This window comes from Melopsittacus undulatus, chromosome 2, assembly GCF_012275295.1.
Source record: "Melopsittacus undulatus isolate bMelUnd1 chromosome 2, bMelUnd1.mat.Z, whole genome shotgun sequence".
NCBI lineage: Eukaryota > Metazoa > Chordata > Aves > Psittaciformes > Psittaculidae > Melopsittacus > Melopsittacus undulatus.
This window is the reverse complement of record NC_047528.1, coordinates 3852736-3878472: the sequence shown is the minus strand read 5'-3', so window position 1 is coordinate 3878472 and position 25737 is coordinate 3852736. Positions and strand designations below refer to the sequence as shown.

At 44.0% G+C, this 25737-nt stretch overlaps 1 protein-coding gene across 1 annotated transcript in view; it reads left to right on the top strand.

Annotated features, from left to right (window-relative positions):
• TENM4 (teneurin transmembrane protein 4) overlaps positions 1-25737 on the top strand; it is a 404484-nt gene that overhangs the window by 226580 nt on the left and 152167 nt on the right. The window contains exons 8-10 of the mRNA XM_034073053.1: positions 735-949; positions 6231-6441; positions 22717-22818. Coding sequence (XP_033928944.1) covers positions 735-949; positions 6231-6441; positions 22717-22818 — 528 coding nt within the window. The remainder of the gene's footprint in view (positions 1-734; positions 950-6230; positions 6442-22716; positions 22819-25737) is intronic.

The window sequence follows — 25737 nt, the reverse complement described above, 5'->3', positions numbered from 1 at the left end:
AGTGGCTCAAGGCCAGGTTGGACACAGGGGCTTGGAGCAGCTGCTCCAGTGGAAGGGGTCCCTGCCTGTGGCAGGGGTTGGGACTGGATGAGCTTTAAGGTCCTTTCCAACCCAAACTAGTCCATAACTCCATGATTCTATATTTTTAGTAGACACTGCTCAAGTGCAGGGTGTGAATTCCTTCTCTTTTCCCAGTCATTTTCTTTTTCCTTTGGACTGTTGAGCAGGTTTCAAATACTGTTACCACTGTCAAGAGTTCATTTTAACAGAGAAACCTTTTCCTTTCCCCACTTAGCATCCTTCATGCTGCTGTTCTCCACGCTGCCATTCCATTCTGTGATGTGTCTGCCTCACACTTACTATGCTTCTTTGCTAATGTAATGATGACTTCTCCATCCATGAACTTATATTCATTTAGGATTTAATGTCAGATGGTTTATCTTCTCTTCACAATGTAGTTACACACTCTTTGATGCTACCATTGAAACAAACAGCCATTTTTCTCCAGGTTGCTCTTCCCATGTCCATGTTTTCAAACCAAACAGTTCCTGAAGCCAGGAATAACCCTGCCAGTTTTCCTCCCATAATCATATGGATTGGCTAGACAAAGTACTCTGAAGACCTCGGGACACTAATTGACTGTTTTACAAGATCAGTGTCAGAGATACCAGTCTGATTGGATTACTTTTAGGATCTCAAGCTAATCCAAGGTTTTTGTTCCTGTGTTTTGGCAGGAAAACCCAGTAGTTTCTTTCCAGACGACAGTTTTATAGACTCTGGAGAAATTGATGTTGGCAGAAGAGCCACACAGAAGATCCCTCCTGGTATCTTTTGGAGATCTCAGGTGTTCATCGACCACCCAGTGCATCTGAAATTCAATGTGTCTTTAGGAAAGGCTGCTCTGGTTGGCATCTATGGCAGAAAAGGCCTCCCACCATCACACACACAGGTAATGGGACTTCCATTTAATAATTGTCTTAAATTGCGTGTCCTTATGGTTTATTGGTTTATTTCAGCTGTTTATTGTAAGAATTTGTTGCATGCTTGTAAGATGTTAAATGTCATCTGTCCAGACAAAGGTAAGTGACAGCTGCAGAGTTTACACACATTAACTCTATGTGCTATAGGCACTTGCAAGCAGGCAGTTACCTAAGGCAGCAAGCTACCAAGGGAGGAAAAGGGGTCTGTGGTCTAGTGGTTACTGGTTGCTCCTGGCAGCATGAGATACCACCTTCTGCATCCAGAACCCTTGCAGCAGCAGCCACACTTAAACTACATCAAACCCCCCATCTCTTAAGCACTCTGTTGTATCTCAGGTCTGTCTCCCTCTTTCAGCCACTGAAATAAAGATTTTGTACATTGCTTTCTCTACTTCCCATTTCAGTTTCTAAGCTGCTCTTCACCAGACTGATTAATATGTAAGGGCATAACTCTCATTGGCAATGTAAAGCATCTTACTCCCACTTGCAAGTTATCAAAGTATCACCAGGTTTATATTAATGCTGTAACTTACCCTTGCCCTCTGCTATTAACTGAAAAACCTACACAACTGCTTGAGATTTATGGAAATCCCCTGCTTTTATTTTCTTCTTGAGCAAACAAATATGTTTATTACAGTCTTTCAGGGTAATATGGTATTTTCTACATATTAACACACCTGCAACTTATTTATGTCAAAGAGGTGTCATAAATCCACACTTTCTCTGCCTACTTTTCTGCAGAATTCAAGCGTTTCAATAGGATCAACAGGTCATAAATTCAGTGACACAGCAGTGCTGTTATTGCCCAGTCTTAATCAGACTTTTTTTACAGGGAGATTCAAACACTTCAAACTGAAACCTCCTGTATTAGTTAAATTGAAACTCAAGTCTTGGTCACATCATGCTAACTGTAGATGAGAAGTCTGTATTGATTTTACTTGTTTATTATCATTATTACTTTCTGTTATGGAACAGCAGTTCTTACATGACTAGTTTTAGTTCTTTAAATAACAGACATGAAATTTAACACCTAAACCTCAGATCTGCTGAACTTAAAGTAAAACTATTTAGTGTAGGGCACTAAACCCAACCATAGTAATGTTTAAGCAATTAAGAAGCCCACAACAACCTCACCATTGCTGCTTTATTTTTACCCTTTAACCTCATTTTTGCTGGGATATTGTGAGTGATTTATCCATGTTTCCCACTTAAAACACCATGGCTGTGGATCAGTTGCAGCCTCTGCTAACAATGAGATGTTGAATGTGGGATATGCTACATGTTTCTCAATGTGACACGATGCGCGAGGCAATGCACATGCCGAGAACCTTGCTTTTTGTGTTACCACTAACTGAGTGTTGCCAAGTATATAATAAAATCATCATCTGGACCAAAAACATCACCAAAGATAACAAGAGGGACAATAAAAACCAACGGTACACTTGGAGAAACAGATCACATATCCCACCCTGTTCTGGTGAAATAACTTAATGAAGCTGTAGATATTGAATCAATACTGATGTATTATTTGTTAATATTTGATTTGGGATTTTAAATGATCCCTTTCCCTAGATTTATTATTCTATAAACCTACTGTCAATTACAGCATTGTTCTCCTCTATTTATTTATATGACGTTCTATCTCACTGTAATTTATTAGTCTTAGGAGTCATTAAATAGGTAACTTGTTTTCTGTGCTGAAATTGTAAACTTGTCTCTTATAGTTAATACATTTGACACAAATCTCATCTTTCTTCTTGCATAATCCACAGTATCTGCTGCACCTCATAAATCTACCCAATCAGTTTTGTATTCCCAAGTTCTGTAAGGAATGTCATAAACAAGACTTTGGCAAAATGTATGATCAGAGCAGTGATACAGCCTCCCTGGAAGAACTGAATAAAGGGTCAATTATTTTCCCCCAGCTTATCATCTAGTTGATGGCAGTAGTAAAATTCTAGCTGATAATCAGGTTTTCTTATGTGTTAGATAATTAGATACTTCTTCTGCTTAGATAATCCATCTTCTGTAGTGTGAGCCTTAACACTGTCTGTGTATATATCAGATCTTTGAACTGATCCCAAGGCTGTAGACCCTTAGCATATATTCTACATTGTTAAGTCTTATTTATTCCTAAATTGTTAAAAGTTATCTTTATCCCTAAATTGTTGAAAGTCATATTTATCCATGCTAAAGCAGCAATCTGTTCCAGATTCTCCTTGGGGAACTTGGGTGAAGATGAAGTCCCTAGGGAATGACTCTGCATTAGGGACTGTAGTGATAGGAAAAGGGGTAATGGGTTGAAACTTAAACAGCAGAGGTTTAGATTGGATATAGGAAGGAAGTTCTTTACTGTGAGGGTGCTGAGGCACTGGAATGGGTTGCCCAGGGAGGTTGTGAATGCTCCATCCCTGGCAGTGTTCAAGGCCAGGTTGGACAGAGCCTTGGGTGCCATGGTTTAGTGTGAGGTGTCCCTGCCCATGGCAGGGGGTTGGAACTGGATGATCTTCAGGTCTTTTCCAACGTTAGCTGTTCTATGATTCTAACATTCTCTGCCTGTGGTGATCTGTCTTCTAGCCTATGTTGTCAACAACCATGGACACTAATAAATAGGAATTAAATACAAGCTCCAGATTTCCATAGTCTTAGAGCCTGCAGAAGCCTGAAATAGTTTACTGTGAACTCCAGGCATTTCTTCTCATTCTTCTCAACAAATCATAGTAAAAGTTACACATGTTTATTACTATTTATTTAATCTTTCTAGATCAAATAATATTTAAGACTCTTTTTAACCTAAGCCAACTTTCGGTAAATCATAAATCTCAGGGATTGGCCATCACAGCTTGTGGGAGGCATTTTTCCCTTTGTCCAATTGGAACTGATTAATGTGGTATTTTATCCACAACTCCTTGCTTGCAATAACTCGAATTGCATATTAAAAATCACTGAATGTATTAAAATGCAATAAAGCACAATCCATTTGTGGTCCAATTACTGTTTACAAGTGGTAACCAGGAACTGTGCAAAGTCATCAACATCCACAGCAGCATCTTGTAAATAGTTATAAAAATGAACTTTTGCTTTTGGCAGGAAGCCCCAAGTAGAACATGGTCCCAATTGGACTGTAACAACAGCAGCTCACCATAGCTGGGTGCCTTGAAGTTGTTTTCATCTCACTAAGCTTTAAGCATCTACATCTAGTTTGTAGCAAGAAATGGATGCTTATAAGGCACAATCATAGAATCATAGAATGGTTTGGGTTGAAAAGAAACCTGAAGATCACCCAGTTCCAACCCCCTGCCATGGGCAGGGATGCCTCACACTAGACCACATCACCCAAGGCTCTGTCCAACCTGGCCTTGAACACTGCCAGGGATGGAGCTGTGTCTGTCACAGCCACACTGAGGCCTGATGAGGAGGCAGCCTTGGCAATAGCTACAAATACCTGGCTCACAAGGTGTCATTCCAACCAATCTCTCACTAGTACATTTTATGATGTGTATTTACATTGTTCAAAATAGAAACTCTGTCTCTGACAAAGATAACTTGGATAGAACCCCAAAAGCATTGTCCTTTGCAGGTGTGTCAGCTTTTATGTTCTCAAAAGCTGCTTTAACACCACATTTCATAGGATCACAGAATTCTAGGTTGGAAGGGACCTCAGGGATCATCTGCTCCAACCTTTCTAGGCAAAGCGTGACCTAGACATGATGGCCCAGCACCCTGTCCAGCTGAGTCCTAACAGTGTCCAACACTGGGGAATCACCCTTGAGAGATTATTCCAATGGCTGATTGCTCTCATTGGGAAAAATTTCTTCTTGTGTCCAACTGGAATCTCCCCAGGAGTAAATTCTACCCATTAGTTGTCTTTTCCATGGGACTCCTTGTCAAAAGGGAGTCTCCATCTTCTTTGTAGCCACCCTTTAAACACTGGCACATGGGGATCACGTCTCCCTGAGCCTTCTTTTCTCCAGGCTGAACGGTCCCAGCTCTCTTCCTCACACACTGCCCAGCACTTGGATCATCTCTGTGGTCCTTCTCTGCACCCTCCCCAGCCCATCCACATCTTTTTTGTGCAGCAAGACCACAACTGAACACAGTATTCTAGGGGTGGCCTGACAAGCACCAAGTAAAACAGGACAATGACACCTTCATCTCCGATGGTAATGTAACAGAATCACCCACATACTGCAATGGTAAAGTCAAAAAGCCTAAATATTGCTGCCCACTCAGCCAACGCTCAGCAACTGTTCAATGTAGAAACATTTACTGAGACAAAAATAAGTGGTGGTGTTTCTTTCTGCCTGTTTCCCTCCTTCCTGCCCAAAACTACAGCCTTATTTGACCAACTGGATGACAGAGGCAAACCCAAGTGAAGTCAAGGAGCAGTAAAGTGCTCAGCTGCTGGATTCTGCTCACAGGATGTCCTGTTCACCTAACTACACAGTGCAAGTCAGATTAGACGAGGTTCACTTAACATTTGTGTTGTCTGCTCAGCTTGTATCAGATCTGTCCCATGAATGTGTCACCAGGCAAAATGCAATCACTGCAGAAAGTCTCTGGAAAGTTGTTTAAATAGGGAACTAAAGGTAGCTGCAACACTAATAGTAAAATCAAGGCAGTTGTTCCAATGAAGTTACCCTGGCAAAAAATGGATGTGTCCTTTTGAGGAAGGCTTCCCAACGCCACTGCCTAAATGGGACTCCTATATATTACTTTATCTCTTTTCCGTCTTCATCTCCTATGATTCTTTAACCACTTTTGCTATTTCTTTAAGTAAAAAAAAACCTTTCTGGCTGAACAAAATACTCTTGAAAAACCTCTACCAGAATTTAATACAAATACTTCTTAACTTTTCCTTGGTGACCCATAGCAATTGAGGCAAACAACCTGATTGAGCTTTTTCTCTCTATTTCTCTTGTTAGCCAAGGCACAGAGAGACTAAGAAATAAGCATCTTATCATCACACTTACAGTGCAGTTTAGGACTCTGGACCTCATGTTTCCCTGCTGTGTTTGTACAGAATGAGAGCACATCAATAAGATCAATATGTCCCATTCTAAATAAAGATGATTTCTTGATTCCTGTAATTGCATTCATACACTGGTTATTTCCAAAATGCTTACTTGCAGGTAGGCCAGGAACATATTTGAGTCACTTGTTTATGCTGCTTCTGTAGACCCAGAGCATGAAACTAAGCTTGAGGAAGCCTGAAGCACACCCAAACATCACTCTTTCTTTCTGTTTCAGTTTGACTTTGTCGAGCTCCTTGATGGAAGACGTCTACTGACACAGGAGGCGAGAAGCTTAGAAGGACCTCAGCGGCAACACAGAGCTTTTGTGCCCTTGTCCAGCCATGAGACGGGGTTTATCCAGTATTTAGATTCAGGAATATGGCATTTAGCCTTCTACAATGATGGCAAGGAATCGGAAGTGGTTTCTTTTCTTACTACTGCTATTGGTAAGGATTTCCTGTATTATTCCTAAACTCCTAAATATGCCTCGGGGCCAGGTATTAATGCACATACATACTCAATTGCATGGTGGCTTTGTGTGGTTTCAGAAAGAATGCTTGTAGGAGATTGTATTTAGTAATAAGCTGAATACTGTTAGGCCTTAAATATCTCATAAGTATTTTGTAGGCCTTTTTAATAACTATAACCATAACAAGAGTCTACCCAGTGCCAAAGATGGATTACAAGCTTGAAATTCGCTGCTTCATTTTCCTTCTTTGATCTTTTCATTTAGTTATTTTTGTTTGGGCTTTTATTCTCTTTCTGTGCAGAGGGATGGGAATGATAGAAGGGCAGCACCATGCTTCGTGTGACACAGTCCTGCCTTCGAGCATCACCAAAGTTACTCAAGCTGGAGTTCAGGCAGCGTACTGGGGTTGAAACTAATACAAAGCACTTTGAGGCTTGGTAGCAGGAACCACAGCAACAGGAATCTCAATTTCTCCTTGCTAACAGCAAGAAGCTGAGATTTCTTAAGAACAGATGGACTAACCAGGTCTCTCAGTTGCTGTGGCAGAGAAGTGCTCTCTGCCAGTTCAACGCACAGGCACTGATTTGTTGCTAAGGAGGCCAGGATGCAGCCTGTGCACTGCCTGACAGCCAAGCACACTGGGCATGCTTCTTCCACCCTATAAATATCAGTCTGTTTCTGATTCAATAATACTTTGTTTTAAATTCGACTGACCTGCTGAAACTGTTCATATACCCAAATTCATTTGGCTGTAATTGAAAGATTGCTCCATAAAACTAGCACTCAGCTTTCTTCTAGCCACACTGATTGTTTAATAGACTTTTTTCCCCCCTTTGCTTGAAAAGAGCAGACTCATTGCAAAGTGCCATTAATCCCTCTCCCAGAAGAGGCATTGGTGTTGAGTCTCAGCTGTCTGCAATAGTTACCTAAAAGCTGTGGCTGTAATTTGTCTTGGCAGGTTAATTAAAAGTTTAGGTCTTATTAAAGCAAAGTCATTAGGATCCCAATATTCCATTTGAGCACTAAAGTTTATCTAATGCAGAAGTGGAAACACTGTTATAATGCTCTGTGTTAAATTTAAAACCTGAAAGTGCACATGTTCAGCCCCGTTCACAGTGAAGCAACAGCAGAAATAGTTGCCTGTTGGCTTATGAAATTGAAGTCTTTTCTGTTGAATGCTGGTTTACTTTCAGTTCCCTTTAGCAAGTGGAGGTGTTACTTACACTGATCACCTTCTGCCCTCAAGAACTTCTAAACACTCTTCTGTAAGTGACCTTCTTTTCCTTGTGTAAGACTCCTTGCAGTTCAAAACTTCACACAGGAAAATCAGCAAGGCTCTCACAGACAAAACCCGTCCCACTTTTAAAGCACACTCTGTAGTTGTTCTTGTTTTCACTGTGATGCTAAGTGTTCTGGCCAGACTTTCCTCATTGCACTAACACAGGGGAAAAAGAAAAGACAAATCATTGCTAATTTGCCTTTGAACCATAGGGGAATGGTGTGGGTGAGAAGCACATCAGACTGACTCTTAGGCAATCACATGTTATTTGTTTATACCCTGCTGTACCTTCATGGCCACATGATAAGCAGAACAGTCCTTGGTATATAGTCCATGATATATTCTGTATATCCCCAGTTGACCTGGGATCATTCCATGTTTCAGTACAAGGAGGTTTTTGCCATGCAGGAGAGAGCTTTGCCCCATGTGTGTGTATCTCTTTGCCCACTGACAGCTGTATAGCAACACAACTCTATTGTGTACAGGAGAAACTGCTGAGGTACAAGCTGAGCACTTTGAAACTCACTTGAGATAAGTAAGGATTCTAGATCATAGAATCACAGAACACTTGGAAGGGACCTTCCAAATGTATTCCTGAGGGCTGGCAAGTCATGGTTGGTAGGTTTTGAGTCTATAAATACTAAAGGACTATAGTGCTAAAAGTTTTGGTGGTGCCAGAATGAAGAAGAGCAACCTGGCATGGTGCTTACGAACCAGGGTGTAAAACTGCAATGGCAAATAACTCCACGTGTGATGGGAGCCTTAGAACGATCTGTGTGGGGTGAGGAACCTGCCGAGGAGTTGTGTGGACTGTCAGGAGCAAACTGCCATTGGAATTGATTTCTGTGGCAGAAGCACATAGAAAAACCTCCTTTTGTTATTGCTCTGACATAGGGCTTCCAGTGAGAGTGGGTTTGAAATGTTGAGCTGTGATGCAGGGAGAAGTAGGATCCGGTGATCTGAGAAGAGGACCAGCAGCCTGGAACTCTTGAACTCTGATTGATGTGCTAATCCTGACCCAGCCTCATGCTTCAGCTGCTCACACCATGTAAAACCGAGGAGAGTGGCATTTCCCCAGTGATGCTGTGAGGGTGATGGAACTGCTGGGAACATGCATTAAGCATTAATTAATAATCATGGATAATAGAAAGCACCAGGTTGATAATGGTGATCATTACAGTGAGTTTATAAAGCCAAACTGTGCAGTCATTCAGGCAAACCTCCCCTGTGAGAGAGGACTCACCTGGGTAAAGGACTTGCAGAAGTAAAAGGAGAGCTTTTACTTCCTTACTAAAGTTGCTGAATGGAAAGGGTGCTGCTTTTCCAAGTGTCTCTGCTGTGTTCCAACAACCTGAACTTTCCAGAGCCAGTGTAATCATTACAGGCTCTGTATGACAATATCAACTGCAATTACTGTGCAGTGCTTGTCTGGAATTGTTTGCCTCCTATTATCCTAGAGAAAACTGGAGAAAAATGGGAAAAGACCATCTGTATTCCCAGTTTGATAACACATAGTTAATTCCAGAAATTCTGAGGCTGTCCATCACATTGTTTTGGGATCCAATGTAGCTATAACTAAATCCAAGAACATTAGCACTGATTTTGAGGGCAGGAGTTCTCAGTTTAACCTGTTTGCTGAAAGGAGCTGGAATCATTAGTGCTAAAGAGTTGGGTGGTGTCAAAATGTGACATGCCACTGCCCATAAACCTGGGGGGAACACAGCGTCCTAATGCCTGTCAGAGCTTCTGCACAGTACAGGCAATTCAGGTGGAGGGAAAAAGAGGTTATTCTGGGCAAATTCTCAGCTTTTAATAGTGTTTTTATATCCCATTCCTCTGAATGTTAGAAAGGACTGGAGAATCAGGGTCTTTCAATAATAAATTAACCTTTGTGTCAATGACATTGGTGGCACCATCTGAGCTTTCTGATAGAAACACTTCCCTGAGAAGCGCCTTGTGGCTTCACCTCTGCCTGAGCATGGTAATGTATTCAGAGCAATCCTGTGTAAGGGAGGCAAAACAGGAGGCTGAGGAATCCGCTGGAATCAGCACATCCGAGACAGAGCTATTGGCCAAAAACCTGCTTGGTAGAAGCAAGAAGCATCTGAGAGCCTGCAAACAGCATCTCTGGAGTCAGAGAGTGTGTTGCAGCAGCTGGTACTGCTGAGCTCAGGCAAGCTTGGTAGTGCAGGGCCACTGAGAAATCAAAAGGCAAAGTAGAGTCATCTGCTGTGCCAAGGAGAGCATCGCTGTTTACCAGTGTGTCACCCAGGAAACACGTGTAGAACACCCATGATGGGATGCAAAGGCTTATCTCACTTTTATCTTGGGCAAGAGACAGCGTTTTAGTTGAAGGGAAGGACCTTCATTCCTCCTGCCCTGTCTCCTGTCCATAAAGAAAACGACTGTGAGTGATTTCCTCGAGCACTTTGCAATATACATCAAAAGGCAAGCTGCCTTCCTGCAATAGCCTAAAATATAACCACCCCCATAGAGTCCCCAGGGCAGCAGTTCACAACCACCAGAAGGACACCAGCAGAGGAGCACTTCACAGGAGGACTGAGCTTAGAAAGGAGAGCAGAAATTACAGGGCACAGAGGCAAGCATGGGACTGAGAGCCCTCCTTGTATGAAAGGTGACAAGAATGACTCTTCTTTAGCTCCCAGTGGAGATGTCTTTGTGTTTGGCGTGTTCTTAGCAAAGGGAAAAGGAAGAGACTGAGTAGCTCAGATTTGCTTCCCTTCCTTTTGCTGCCTATGGGTAGGCTAACTTAAACTCTTATTAACAGTGTTGTTCAGCCTGGAGAAGAGAAGGCTCAGGGGAGACCTTATAATAGTCTTCAAATATCTAAAGGGGCCTACAGGAAAGCTGGAGAAGAGCTTTTGATAAGGGTATTTAATGACAAGACAAGGGGGAATGGCTTTAAACTGACACAGCCTGGAGAGGCAGAAATGTGGGGTGAGCTGCCTCTTGTCAGAGCTTTCTGTTAGCTGCAAGAATTCCCCTCTCCAAGCAGGTGAAGTAGTGGTGAGATTTCACTATTTCAGCCAGCCTATGTGCAAATGTAATCTGTTTGCCTTATAGGGCTTAATAAAAAGCACATAGAGACTGAGCCCAGATCTGGAAATGGCAGGAAAGCTGTGCAGAGCTGGAACTTTCCATGTTAGATTTCATTCCCCTTGCCTTAAGAATTTTTGTTACTCTTGGTAAAACATTGATGATATGTGATACAGCCCTTAAAACATTAGCACCTGGAAGTCAACAATGGCTTTATCAGTGCATACTTAATCTTTCCACCTTTCCCCCAAACTGATGAACTTTTCAGGGTAGTGAGCCAATGGATGAACACGTTCCGGTACTGGAGTTTGTCTCCCTGTCTGCCTTTGCAGACAGCTCCTGACTGATCAAGCGTCACTACTGGTACTTAAATCCCTTCAGCTTCAGTCATAGACTCACAGAATCCCAGACTGGTTTGGGTTGGAAGGGACCTTAAAGCTCATCCAGCTCCAACCCTTGTCACAGACAGGGACACCTTCCACTGGAGCAGCTGCTCCAAGCCCCTGTGTCCAACCTGGCCTTGAACACTGCCAGGGATGGGGCAGCCACAGCTTCTCTGGGCACCCTGTGCCAGCGCCTCAGCACCCTCACAGGGAAGAGCTTCTGCCTAAGAGCTCAGCTCAGTCTCCCCTCTCTTGGGCAGGTTCAAGCCATTCCCCTTGGCCTGGCCCTACAGGCCCTTGTCCCAGGCCCCTCTCCAGCTTTCCTGCAGCCCCTTTAGGCACTGGAGCTGCTCTCAGGTCTCCCCTTCAGGAGCCTTCTCTTGTCCAGGCTGCCCCAGCCCAGCTCTCTCAGCCTGGCTCCAGAGCAGAGCTGCTCCAGCCCTTGCAGCATCTCCATGGCCTCCTCTGGCCTCTCTCCAACAGCTCCACGTCCCTCTTGTGCTGCTGCCCAGAGCACAATAGAGGGGAAGAAGTACACACTGTTCCCTAAATGTCACCTGCAGTTTTCTGCCTGCTTCTGCTGGAGCTGCAGCAGTTCCAAGAAACCTGAACTCAGAGCAATTGTTTTAAATCCACATGTTATTTTGATGACCTTTTTTCTCTCTCCAAGTGTCTGAAGCAATTCTTGCATTGTAACCCTGCTTCCCAAGCCACTAATGGCAGGCAAGATTATGATTTCAGGATTTTCCTTTTCAAGACATCAGGCATCTCTAATAAAGGGGAAATTAGGGACACATCTCAAAGATAATTAAATAATAAGAAGCCTGTAAAGGTCAGATGCTTGGCTGTAAAAACTTCCACGGCTGCTCTTTCCATATTGAGCATATCTCTTCATTGATGCTCTGCGAGTAGAAGCTAACCATAGAAAATGACACTGTAAAACTAGCTCAGCTTTAAGGCAGAGATGGGATAATTTAATGTTACACTTGAGCTTTTTCTTGAGTTTTTAAAAGTATTTCTATATGTACATTCTTCTTTCAATCGATCTGGTGAATACAAGTGAAAAATAGACAAGCAGACACATATTCATACTGCTGTACAACAGAAATTAGGCAGTGTTTGTAACACTGCTTGGATGCCAACAAGTATTTATCTCAGTAGAAGTTAGACGTCTGAATGTCTTTAATCCAGATTTTGTCTGGTTTTGATCATTTCAAGTGATAGAAAACCCAAGGTAGATTTGTCTTCCTGAAAAGCTTTGCCTACATCTGTACTTAGACGGGCCTGGGAGCCTTGAACTTGCTTGTCAGTGTGCTGTGTGCAGGCAGGCAAGTTCTCTTGATCTGACAGAGCTTGTACAAAAGGTTTATTGATTGGGGTAATTACTTTAGTTTTAGGGTCAAGAAAAGGTTTATTTAATAGTGAAGTTAAAGCCTTTTCTTCTTTCTTTCTATTATTTCTGTCCCTGTGTTGTATTTTTTTCCCCTTCAGTTCCCTATTTTCAGAGCAGCAGAATTCCACCTTAATAACACACATCTAGTGCTGTCGGAGGGCTTCTGGAGGAGAGTGTAAAACTGCATATGGTTTTCGTTCTTACACTTTGGTATACAGCTCTTTTGCACGCTCCCAGGCTGCAGGCTGATGTAAGCACAGCTTGTTGGATGCCTGTGCTGTATCACTGAGCTGCCTAGAACAGCTCACTGCAGACTTTTCTTTCCATGAGTGCTCCCCTGCTAAAGCACAGAAAGAAAGCTGTGGGAGTTACTCATTACTCGTCCGCTTTGGCAAACAAAAGGAGAGCCCTTTCTGCACTAAACCAGCCTTTTTAAAGCCTTAATTTCCTAAAGGCTGTGTTAAAGTATATGTAGGCAAGACTACAGAAGTCAACAGCATCAGTACCTCGAGAGCTACTGGACCAGCCTCTCCAAGTAGGATAAGAAGGACATTGTCTATACAGTAACTCCTGGCATTTGTTGACTTCTTAAATGATAATGGCTGCTCTGTGCAGTAGATGTGTGGCTGCTTGCATTTTCTAAGGGCTACAACAGTCTCAGGACAAGTTACCTAGGTGATGTTAAAGTGATTTCTAGAGGGCTTGCTGGAGGCTCTTGAGAAGGAGCATCCTTTGACTAAGTTAGTGCAGTGAATCTGCTGGAGGCATGAATTGAGCTGTAAGTTCTGCTTCTTCCCTGACCCTGCTTGAGGACCACTGAGAGCTCAATGCCGTTGCTGGAGCACAGGCATCTTTCAGCATCTGTGATGCTCCAGAGGACATCTCTACAGGGGGACAGATCTGACATAAAACCTAAAGGAGACCTGGGCCCTTCTGTAGCAGCACTGGAAATGAAGTGTCATAACTTGAGAGCACATCCATAGCATTAGGCACCCACCTAACTGAACCTCAGACATCAGCCACTCCAGCCACTCCATCCTGCTTTTTTCAGGCTGGATTTATTTACTAAAGACTTTGTGTTAAAGGAAACATAATCTTTAATGCACCCGAAATTATAACATTGCAAGTGTCATGGTTCAAGCCAAAGCAGCAACTAAGGACCACGTAGCTGCTCACCCACTGCTCACCCCTCCATGGTGGGATAGGGAGGAGAACTGGAAGAAAGGTAAAAGGGTTGGGATAAGAACAGTTTAATGATTGGAAATAAAAGATAAAATAGAATAACAGCACTAATAGAAGAAGACAAAAGAAGAACAAACCAGGATATTAGGGTTTCATGGCATTTGTCTGACCAAATGAGATCATATTTGAGGTCCTCTCTGTGTGTGTGTATGAAGGAATAGTTTGCTTTTATCCCCTGGAATACATCAAGTTACAGCATCATTTAAAATGAAACTCAAGGCCAGCCTTAGCCTTGCCCTGAGCTACAAGGACAGGATTGTAATGTACTGAATGTGAAGTAACTTCCTGCTTGCTTGTGCGTCTCCAGAAGTTGAACCCTGAAGGCTGAATAATTGTTGTTTCCTGTATTCATTTGTAACAATTTATGGGAGTGGGAAGTAACAAAAACAAACCCAATTCCTTGCAATCCCTTGGGCAAATTGGGGATATGAGCATTTCATTTATGGGAGAGAAATTCAGGTTTAAAAACATTCCAGCTGCAAAAAGGGAAGAACTCTTTGCAAGGTGTCTTTCTTGATCTCATACATGCATACATGTGTATGTTACAAGTGTGGGATTAAAACATTACTGTGCTTGCAAGCTGCATGGTAGAAGGAAGAAGAAGGCTTCAGCCCAACAGCTGCTCTGTGTTTAAATCAGTCCTGATTTCTGTGTTCTAACCTGTGATCACCTTTCAAGTGAGTTGGAACAGAGTTTTTCAGATGGTCAATGTACAATTCCTGAAGAACTGTATTTTGTAGACCCTTTCATGCGTTTAGCATTTCTCACATTCTCAGGGAAGAAAACAATGTTCCCTGTATATCCCTATGAGCAGCAGAAATACATTAGCAGGGTTTGCTAAATGCTGGTGAAATCAAAGGAGATCAGACCATTCACTTAAATGGCAGCATCCGTAGACCACTGCCCAAATGGTTTTGAAAGCCCATTTCACCTTGTGCTTTCAAACATCCAATAGCTTTAGATTAAAAGGTGTTCTGCACCAGTTTTCTTCTTTAAAAGGAAGCAGTAGGAGAAGGGAATGAATCCATGAGATAAAGCTCCTTCCCAAAGGACAAACCAAATTCAGCCCAAGTGTGGCCCAGGCTTCTCAAATGGTCGGTCTTGTTCTCTTCTTTATTTTCTCCCCAAACTATTCCCACTTGGTCCCTGTTTCTGTAGAACAGAAGTTCAAAAATAGTGCACAAAGTAAAAAAGAGCTGTTTCTGTAGTATTTCCACCTGGGCCTGGAGTCCAATGTGCTTGAAACAGTGTGAGAAAGAACAATGTTATTGCGCTGAGAGCCATTCCTGTACCTGGAGAGATAGCTCAAGCCAGGCCTAGAAGGAAAAGCACAGGCATCTCGAGGGGAAATGTACTCACATGATATGCTGTCAGATTTGGCAGACTCAGCAGCTCTTGATGATTTCAATAAGCAACCCAAAGTGATCCTGAACACCAAACCTTTTGTGCTTCACCATCACCTTCTGAAGTGAGCCAGGCTCCGGAGTTGCTGTTGGCTGGAGCAGGTATTTGCTGTCAGAGCACTGATGGAGATACAGGGTATCTGCCATTGCAAAATGCTTCTTTGTTAAAGTTCTTATAGGAAAAGAGAGTGGGGAGAGGAACATGCAATTGGATACTGTGATTTCACTCTGACTTTCCAGAAGCAGGAGTGATTTAAGGGCCTGCCTGCCTGTGGCCTTTTCCTAATTTAGCATCCTTATATACCTGCATGTGAAGATTAGAGTTCCACTGGGATATGAGAGCAAAATAGAGTTATATGCATGGATCTTTAATTAAAACAGACCTCCCAGCCTTCAGAAACAGAAAAAACCCATCAAAACCTGGCACAACATCAAGTGGCATTAACAGTATCAGCATCTCACTGCATGCCCCGCACAAGAGGAAACTGTGAAAGAGCACTCAGAAATAATGACTGAGTTTCCATGATGCTGTCGAGACATTCACATCCCTGGCTGCCAGGTGTGGATTACCTGAGCTAGAAATGTAAAAGCCTGATAAAACACAAATGAAGCAGAAAAAAGTGAAATCTCAGCAGGTAAGGATGTACCATGAGAAGGAATTGGTCCTTTCAAACTTCAGCTGGGGAAGAAAGAGGAGGAGGAGGAAGAGAATACTGGATCCAGCATTTCCACATTTCCTTTGTTTCCAGGATATTTTCCTCCCATTTCTTTTCCTTGGGCTCATAATATCAACTTGGAGGTTTCAAGATACCTGAAACCTGTTTTATCCTCTCTCATCTCCACGTCTCCCTTGGCACTGTTATCACAATTACAAGGGCAAGGTGACAGCTCTCTAAGGCTTCGAATCCAGCCCGTCCTGCAGTGAAATTCAATTGGGTTGCATCATTTCTCTGAAACATAAACAAGACTGCAAGCTCTGCACCTGGGAAGTAAATTAAATGTGTTCACAGAGCTTCAGAGTCATCTTTGCCTTTCATGTTCTACTGCCTAGCTTCCTATTAAAATTATTGCTAGCGTAGCCAGGGCAGTGACAGGGAGCACTCTGTGAAAGAGAGATGTTATTGCAATGAGCTTGTAGGTGGCAGCTTTAACCTGGATAAAGTGGGTCTAGGAGACAGAATCCATGGCTTGATAAGGTTGCTCTGCTGCAGAAGCAGAGAAGAAGGTGAAATAATTGGAGGTGTTGGTCAATGAGAAGCTCCCCATGACCTGGTTTCAGTGAGCGCTTGAGCCCAGAACCCCCCATGTGCTGGGCTGCACCCCCAGAGCGTGAGCAGCAGCTCAGGGAGGGGATCCTGCCCCTCTGCTGTGCTCTGGGGAGACCTGAGAGCAGCTCCAGTGCCTAAAGGGGCTGCAGGAAAGCTGGAGAGGGGCTTGGGACAAGGGCCTGTAGGGACAGGCCAAGGGGAATGGCTTGAACCTGCCCAAGAGAGGGGAGACTGAGCTGAGCTCTTAGGCAGAAGCTGTTCCCTGTGAGGGTGCTGAGGCACTGGCACAGGGTGCCCAGAGAAGCTGTGGCTGCCCCATCCCTGGCAGTGCTCAAGGCCAGGTTGGACACAGGGGCTTGGAGCAGCTGCTCCAGTGGAAGGGGTCCCTGCCCATGGCAGGGGTTGGAGCTGGATGAGCTTTAAGGTCCTTTCCAACCCAAACCTTCTAGGAATTATATGAGTCTATCATTCCTTCCAGAAACTGATTGACTCTTCTACTGCAGTGCTATTCCTACAAGTTTGTGACACCAAACACTGCCAGTTCCAGAGCAGCTCTTTGAGGTTGTGGAATGAAGCAGTTACATTTGAATTCCTCCAACCACACTGCACTGAATGGCATTTAATGAGTTCTTAGAAAGCAGTCCTGGTGCTTATTAACTCCCAGGCAAGCTACTGCCTTCAGTTGCCAGCTCGAGATCTATTTTTGCCTTGCCAATAGATAGTTGCCTCTAAATGCCCAGGGAATGATGATGCTTGGTGGCAAGTGCAGGCTATAAAATATTTATCTTTAACAGACAATTGTGTTACTGCAGCCTTTAATAGGATTTGGTGTCAGGCAAACATCTGCCTTGGCCTCTGGCCCAAAGATAGAGAAACAAGCCCTGAAGTTGAACGTTCCATAGTAGATAAATAAGGCAGAAACACTGTTTGAGTAGCTACATTGCTGACCAGCAGACATGGTGAGTAGATAGATAAGAAGTCCATCAAGGGTCAAGCAGTTTGTCTGCCTCCTTAATATGTTTATTGCATTTCGTCTGGATAAAGGGAATTCATGGAGGTAATTGTAAGCCAGGCTGATGGATCTTTATAGAGTTCACCACAGTGGAGTTGGCTTTCACAGGGCTTTTTGTCAGCAGCAAAGTGGTCCCCTGAGCAGACCATTAGCCTGGGAGCTTTGTTGCTGTCACGTTCATGATACGAAGCAAACAGTGTATTTGTCTATGCCTCAGATTGCCAGCCTAAAAATACTGGGAATGGGAACAATTAGCAATCTCCTACTGAACCCGGTGATATTCTTAAATGAAAGACAGTGTAGCGCAAAGTCGTATTGAGGGTATGGGCAGGATCATGCCAGTTTATAGCTTCTCCCAGGATAAGGAGTGATTGCAGTGGGAAAACAACCAACGAGGGAAAGGTTTCAGCCAAGTTTCCCTCAAAATCTATGTGCTGTGAGGTTACTTGTACTGAAAAGGTCCCTTGAGCAAATGGCAAAATCTCAAAGTACCCTCAGCAGCTGTAAGTCAACGTGGTGCATGAAGTAAAGCAGGTTTGTTCCAGAGCATGATCTGTTTCTTTCTCTGCTTTGACAGTTAAAGCTCTGGGTGGGAAGGAGCTTAAAGAGTGGTTCAGAAGAAGAGTTTTCTTCTTGGAGAAGCCTTGGCTTTGACACTTAATGAATGGTTTCCATCTTTCCTTTGTATGAATACAGTACCTAAGGGGGCTGTAAGAAACCTGGAGAGGGGCTTGGGACAAGGACCTGTAGGGATAGGTCAAGGGGAATGGCTTTAACCTGCCCGAGGGGAGACTGAGCTGAGCTCTGAGGCAGAAGCTGTTCCCTGTGAGGGTGCTGAGGCACTGGCACAGGGTGCCCAGAGAAGCTGTGGCTGCCCCATCCCTGGCAGTGTTCAAGGCCAGGTTGGACACAGGGACTTGGAGCAGCTGCTCCAGTGGAAGGTGTCCCTGCCCATGGCAGGGGTTGGAGCTGGATGAGCTTTAAGGACCTTTCCAACACAAACCAGTCTGCATTTCTATTATAGAATCAGTTCTGTGCATCCTCTTTTTCCTGCGTGAGGTGGCCTGGACTAGCATGGGAAATACCTGCTGTGTCAGACAAGGCAGTTCCATACCACTCTCCAACATGGACAGTGTGGATCCGAAGACCGCGTGTCTCACTGTGTCATTTCCTCAGAGGAGTAAATGACACAGCTGGGTGTTTAGAACAGTTACTCAGGAAATCACTTGTTTTCTCAGTTGCTAATTAGATCCTGAAGCTGACAGGACAATTACTCCCATACACAAGCTCCTGCAGTCCCCATTAGAAGCCCCATCACCTCGAGTCTTGGAGGTCTTTCCCAGCAGGAGTTGTTTGCTTTCAGGAGCTTTGCTCCTGCTGCTGTTGCTTGTTGAAAGGTGTCAGGGGAGCTGCATTTTCAATGTTCTCTTTGGACACGATAGCAAAACCCTGGGAAAGCATCATGCATCATTAATTGGCTGACCCTCTAATGAATAATCTTTGCCCTTACCAGCTGGTGTCAATCAGATCCCTTCAGAGATTTGTAGGCCAAGAGAAAGCTGTGGGAGTCAGGCTGAGAACAGGGAACATCTTTCTCTTTCTAAGCAAGGATTGACCATGGTCTCACAATGAACTTTAACAATTAAGGAAAACAAAAGAACGCATCATCACAGTCCTTTGACACAGTTCCCATGGCACTGTTCATAAAACACCATATGGAATTCTGTATAAATTGGAAAATATCCTTATGATTACATGTGCAGCTTGTAGAATTAGCTATAGAAAGGAAACTAGAACTCAGCCCTAACTTGCAGTGACCTCTTTTATGTATTGTTTGAGTTTGGTTTAGGTTTAGTGTGAGGTGTCCCTGCCCATGGCAGGGGGGTTGGAACTAGATGATCTTGAGGTCCTTTCCAATCCTAACTATTCTATGATTCTATGTCACCTCTGTAGCAATGTTGACTGTGGACATACTTAAAAGGCAGACAATTGCTTTGTGCCACTACATTAAGGCTCCCTGAGTGGTGAAGAGTTTGCTCTCTTCTGTCATCTAAGACCCACTGTATAACAATTAGACACATTTGTAAATGCTAAGACTCAGCCCACTTGATCCTTTATTCTTTCCAGGATTCCCCCATCGTGGCTCCCTAATTTCTTATGCCAAGTCACCCACCTCCTCCTGTTTGGTCTGAAATGTACGTATCAGAGCAGCGTGAATGGATGTGTGGACACATTATGTGTACATCTCAGATGGGCCAGAAAATCAGCTCAGCTGTTCCTGGTGCAATCTGGAACCACTGGAATGAATTTCAGTCCTGGGATAATGACAGAGGGCTTTATGGGAAGTCTTAAGTGAATATGGCTTGGTAATGCCTTCAGTCTTCAATGTGAAAAGAAATTCCAGTTTGTGATGGTACCTGAGGATACAGGTTGAGGTGCTGGAGCAGGGCCAGAGATGGGCAACAGAGCTGAAGGGCCTGGAGCACAAGTGTGATGGGGAATGGCTGAGGGAGCTGGGGGGTTCAGTCTGGAGAAGAGAAGGCTCAGGGGGGACCTGATGGCTCCCTCCAAGTGCCTGCAGGAGGATGGAGCCAGGAGGGGCTGGGCTCTGCTCCCAAGGAACAAGGGATGGGACAAGAGGAACCAGCCTCAAGCTGCACCAGGGCAGGTTTAGATGGAGCTGAGGAACAATTCCTGCCCCACAGGGTGCTCAGGCATTGTAACAGGCTGCCCAGGGCAGGGCTGCAGGCACCGGCCCTGCAAGGGTTCACACCCGTGGAGACGAGGCCTCAGTGCCATGGGGCAGTGCTGGGGAAGGATTAGACTGGATGAGCTTAAATGGCTTTTCCAACCCAATTGATTCCATGATTCTGTGGCTTGCTGATCACAAGCTTAAGTCCCAAACCTGCTTTGTTCTCGGTAACTCCAGAGTCTACAAGGGAAAAAAGCAAATTCATTTAACACTTCCTTTATGGAAAAGGCCAGGTTGGACAGGACTTGGAGCAACCTGCTCTGTCCCTGCCCATGGCAGGGTGCTGGAACTGGATGAGCTTTAAGGCCCTTTCCAACCCATACTACTCTTGGATTCTGTGTTTATGCAATGCTGCTACAGGCTGTCAGACCCAGGCTCAGTGTGGCAGTGGGAAGGTGAGGTTTCATGTGACATCTATGATACTGAATAAGCCCTACTCTTTCTGTTCCTGGTTTTTGTGCCATAGGAAACAATTCACTTGTTGGCTTTTTCTTTGCTGGATTAAGCTTTTTTGCCACCTTTTGAGCTTAACCAGCTCATTGAAGGGTCTGACAAGTGCCAGAACCAGCACAAGAAGAGGGAGCTTAAGAGTTGTGCCTACGATGAGAGGATTAGAGGGAAACCACTGACCCTTTCAGCAACAGGAGCTGGTGAATCTCCTTGCCCCTTTCACTATCTTGTTTCACGGTACTCACACTCTGCATAGTCTTTATATGTGTGTAAATAAGTAACTTCTTCTACATTTCTGCATATATTTCTTGAAGACAAGAAGGATATAAGCATTGTCAGAAAAGAATAGAGGCAAAAATGCATAAAGCAAAACAATTTTTGTTTTCAGCAGTGAAATTAAGCCATTACAAAGTTCTGAAGCTTATCTACATCCAGACTAACATTAACTTTTCATTTAGAGCATAGGTTTGTGTTGAGACCTGGTATTAAGTCTGTGTTGGTATACCTGAGTGTCAGTATAAATGCACGAGGCCTGAATTGCTGTTTATTCTAGGAAGCATGGCTGTGATTTGATTGGAATAAAGGTGGCAGCTCAGGCCCCAGGTGTTGACTTCATGCTGTGATTGGATTTCCATACACCGTAAAGTGAATCTCTGCTTAACTAGGGAGCTTAAGTGTTAGAAAGCTGACAGCATTTCCTTGTAGCTTCCTTGCTGCATGAAGCTCTCTGATAATGAGATGTCTGGTGCCAAGGCTTAAAACATAAATGCTTGAAACTGTTTTTAGTCTTTAAAACCACTGTTGCCCTTTAGGAACGCTGAAATTACACCACATCCTTTAAAATGTCCTTCCGAAACCTGTGTTGTTGGGAGAACACCCATCCAGAAACAGGCTTCCTTTCAGTTGTGATTAGGAACTAATCTGCACATCTCTGCTGCAGCTGTTTCTCTTCACTTGTGCCAGTAGGGAGTTACAAATCTTTGCTACCACAAGGACTCATGGAGTCTAAAGCACAGGCATTATTCACATGGGTCACACTCCACAGCTGATGTACCACCAGTGCCTCTCCTGTACGACTGAATCCAGTTTGACTCTGATACACATCACCCTCTAAGAACATATGGAATAATAGTGTGGGATGAACCGTGGTATTCCATCACTTTTCCAAGCCCTACTCACATTTATTCAGTCTTCAGTCATAGTTTAGTCAAGAAAGTAAAATCATTTTCATGCTCCTTTTGATAGCTGATGTGTAGCAGCCTGTGTTCTCTTATGGCAGATAATTTAGCCCCAGTATTCTGCACTATCCTCACAATAAAAGTGCTAAATAACATTGGGCTTACCTGCTAGCTTTCCTGGAAAGATGAATAGCCCATGTTTTTGCCAAAGTCAGGGAATTTCAAATGATAGCTAGAAACGGAAGTATGGAATGGGCCCATCCCTGTTCCACCAAGGTGCACATTATGGCTGTGTGCATAACACTGCAGAACAAATGAGAAGGTATTTGGTGAGGTATAACCTTCCAGCAGGACAGGATGAACCAGGAATCTGTGTTCAGTAACTTCCCAGGGAGCACTGCTACCATAGCTCAGCTCTGCTTGGCACAAATAGATGCCCCATTTTCACTCAGCCAGTTCAACAAGCTCAGACCAAAGGTGCATGTTCTGCAGTGAGATTGGTGTGTGTTGCTGCTCTCCAATCCATGCAAAGAGGGAAAAAAAGCTGGATAAGTAAGCAGCAGGAAAAGACATGTGGAAGTTTTCAGGTACTGAGCGAGGACAAAGCCTGGTGGGTGCTGAGCAGCTGTGATTTAACCATGGGATTTGCTAACTAATGTGTTAGGATGTAACCATCCATTGCTGTCAATGATTGAGTGTCTTTGGTGAAGCTCAGACTAATGCTTTCATCCCCAAGTTGCAGTGATTACTTTGAAGTTTCAGCTGTCCTGTCACCCAAGCTCACAGGTTTTCCCTTGCCTAAGGAATTATCTGGATTTTCCTCTTTTTTTTCCAGAATCAGTGGATAATTGTCCCAGTAACTGCTACGGGAATGGAGACTGCGTGTCCGGGACTTGCCATTGCTTCCTTGGCTTCCTGGGTCCTGACTGTGGCAGAGGTAGGAATTTATACTCTTCCCTTGTCCCCTTTGGTTAATTCGTATGTATATTATATTCGTGCTTGTACAATGTACATCTCAACCTGTTTGGGGATGCTGCAGTACAATGGAAACAGGTCAGGTCTGTGGATTGGTTTCCTACTAGTCATGTTTGCTGTGACCTTAGTGACAACACAACAGGCGAAGAGTCATACTGGGAATCTTCTCTCTGTAAGGGACTTTCAACCCCATGACTTATAAATGCAGCGATACTGTTTGTTTAGCAGAGTATGGGACCATTGTGTGGCAAACCCTATAATGATGCTTTTTCAGACATTGAGAAGTTGTGGGTTGTCCCTGCCCCATCCCTGGCAGTGTTCAAGGCCAGGCTGGACACAGGGGCTTGGAAGCAACCTCCTCTAGTGGAAGGTGTCCCTGCCCATGGCAGGGAGCTGGAACTGGATGAGCTTTGAGGTCCCTTCTAACCCAAACCATGCTGTGATTCTATGACTACAAAAATCAAGTGCCTTTTTCATTGCTGCAGGCCTTGCAAATCTGCCCCAGCTCTGAATGATCACTGACAGCCTGGTTAGGGGAGGGGGTGTGGGGCAGGGGTAAAATAGGGCTTGGAGTTTAGTAATGGCAGGAAAAGCTGGATACTGTGGCCAAAAGTGAAAACATTGGGACAACTGGGAAGGAGACTTACCCCAGAAAACAATATAAAACATTTTTCTGCTCAAGTGATAAGTACTTTTAATAAATGTTTTTGGAAGGATTTCTGTGTGACCTGAAGCCTTTTAGGTTATTTAAACATTTAAAAACCAAACTGAAGTACTAAGAGTGAGAACATGTTTCAGACCAAGAAATCAAAACGCTGCATGTGGGAAATACCAGAACGCGTCAACCTTTTTGTTGAGGCCTTTTGGGTTTTGGCTCCAACAGTCACAGAAACTAAATGCAGATTTATAAATGTGGGGAGGGAGGGAGTGTAAAAAGCTAATGCCCACACAAGGAGCTTTGCTGAGTCTACAGGTCAGGCCTTCACCCCAGCCCATCACTTCTTTGGAAGGCAGACTGGCTCCTTCCCAGGAGGGAGAGCTAAACTCCATCCAACCCCATGTCCTCTCCCCCTCCAGCCAAGCATGGGTCAATCACTGTAGCCCAGCCAAAAGACAGAGATAAGGAGGGCTGCAAACCCCACAGCCAGGAGGGGAGCTCTGTGCTGAACTGCTTTGGTCCAGGCTAAAACCCCAGAGGTGTTTCAGAGTTCACAGCCCAGGAAGATGGATGTGGCAGTCTGCATCCCTGAGAGCTGATCTGTCAAACTTCTTGCTGACTCAGGTTACACTTGGTTTGCATTTCCTTACACTCGGTTTGCATTCCCAAGCTCCTTTTCAAATCCCTGGAGCTGGAGACAAAAGCAGGGCTTCCCCCTCCCCATCTCCCACAGCATATTCCTGCTCACACCTCCCAGCTTCAGATAGGGGCAGAAGTTCAGGGCTTGTTCCCCCCAAGGCTCCCTGTAGAGTCAGTAAAGGAGAAGCTCCTTTGCTGTAAGTCAGAATATATAAGCTTTTGTTCTGAATTCACTTTCAGAGGGGCTCACATCCCTTCATGGGTTATAAACCAGCTTTCTCACACTTCAGTTGAGCCACGTGAGTAACAAAAGTCCCATTTCACTACAGTCCTTATTCCAGCTCATATGAATACCTTTTATTCTACTATATCTTTTAGTTCAGACTCAACTGGGTGCAGATCTGCCTTTAGGAAGACAGATTAATACCTGGAGTGTCAAAATGCTATCTGGGTATGCATTTCCACCCAGTGGCCTTGTTAAAAGGCTCATCTTCCCATGAGCATGAGATAGGAGGGCCCCAGCATTGGCTTCCTGTTGGTTTTCAGGGGAATCTAAGATGCTGGGTTTGACCTATAATCCCTCAGAGAGCAGCAACTGTGGCCTGTGTAATGCAGTATCCATCTGCAGCAACACATTGGTCCTTGTACTGAGCAGTAATCCTTAAATAAGCAGTGCTGTGCCCACGTGAAGATTTCTAGATCATAGATTTCCTGCAGGTTCCTTTGTTTCAAATCAGCCTCATAATTCACCATCCAAATGAGTGGGAGACTGTGGAATAGGAAAAACCCTTCTGCTTTTAACAAGGGTTAATTATGAATGTATTATTAACCAATTACTTTAAACTGAGTAAATGAGAACGAATCATAGGGGTGTATTCATGGGCCTTTGTATTCAAGGCCCTTAGTGGCACAGGTTAGTGGTGGACTTGGCAGTGCTGGGGTAAAGGTTGGATTCGATGATCTTAAAGGTCTTTTCCAACCTGGTTGATTCTATGGTTCCATGGGACATGGTGTTATAAAGTTCTGTATAAATTGAACAATGGAATGATCTTACTCGCTAAACTTTACAAGGAAAGGGGTGTGCATTTGGGTTGCTGCTACCATTAGTCACAATAGGGAATGACTATAACTTTGGCATCTTGGATCTTGTTTGTTGGAATCTGAATGATCAAACAATACTTATAAATCTTTATGTATGGGAAAGAGTCACATAAGTAGCAGTGGAAAAACTCCAGACACCTCTTTTGTCTTTATTCATTATGGTGTGCTACAAAGGAGGTTTTGTTCTTGCCATTGCCTTGACATTTGCAGCAGCGCTTTCCAGGTTATGCTGAAGGTGTTCCCCATAGAGGACTCTGTAGAGCACCAGTCTTATTGCAGATGGCCAGCAATTTATCTGCTCTTGTACTGAGTGATCAGCTGTCTTGTCAGAAAACATTTCAGTCTTTCTCAGCACTCTCCCACTGCTTAAAGGCAATTATTCTTTCTCCTTGCTGAAAAGAGCTGCATACAATCAGTTTCCAGTGCCTTGAAAGAGCAGGGTCCGTTACTGAGCATGTGAAATCTGAGACAGGAGGAAAATTC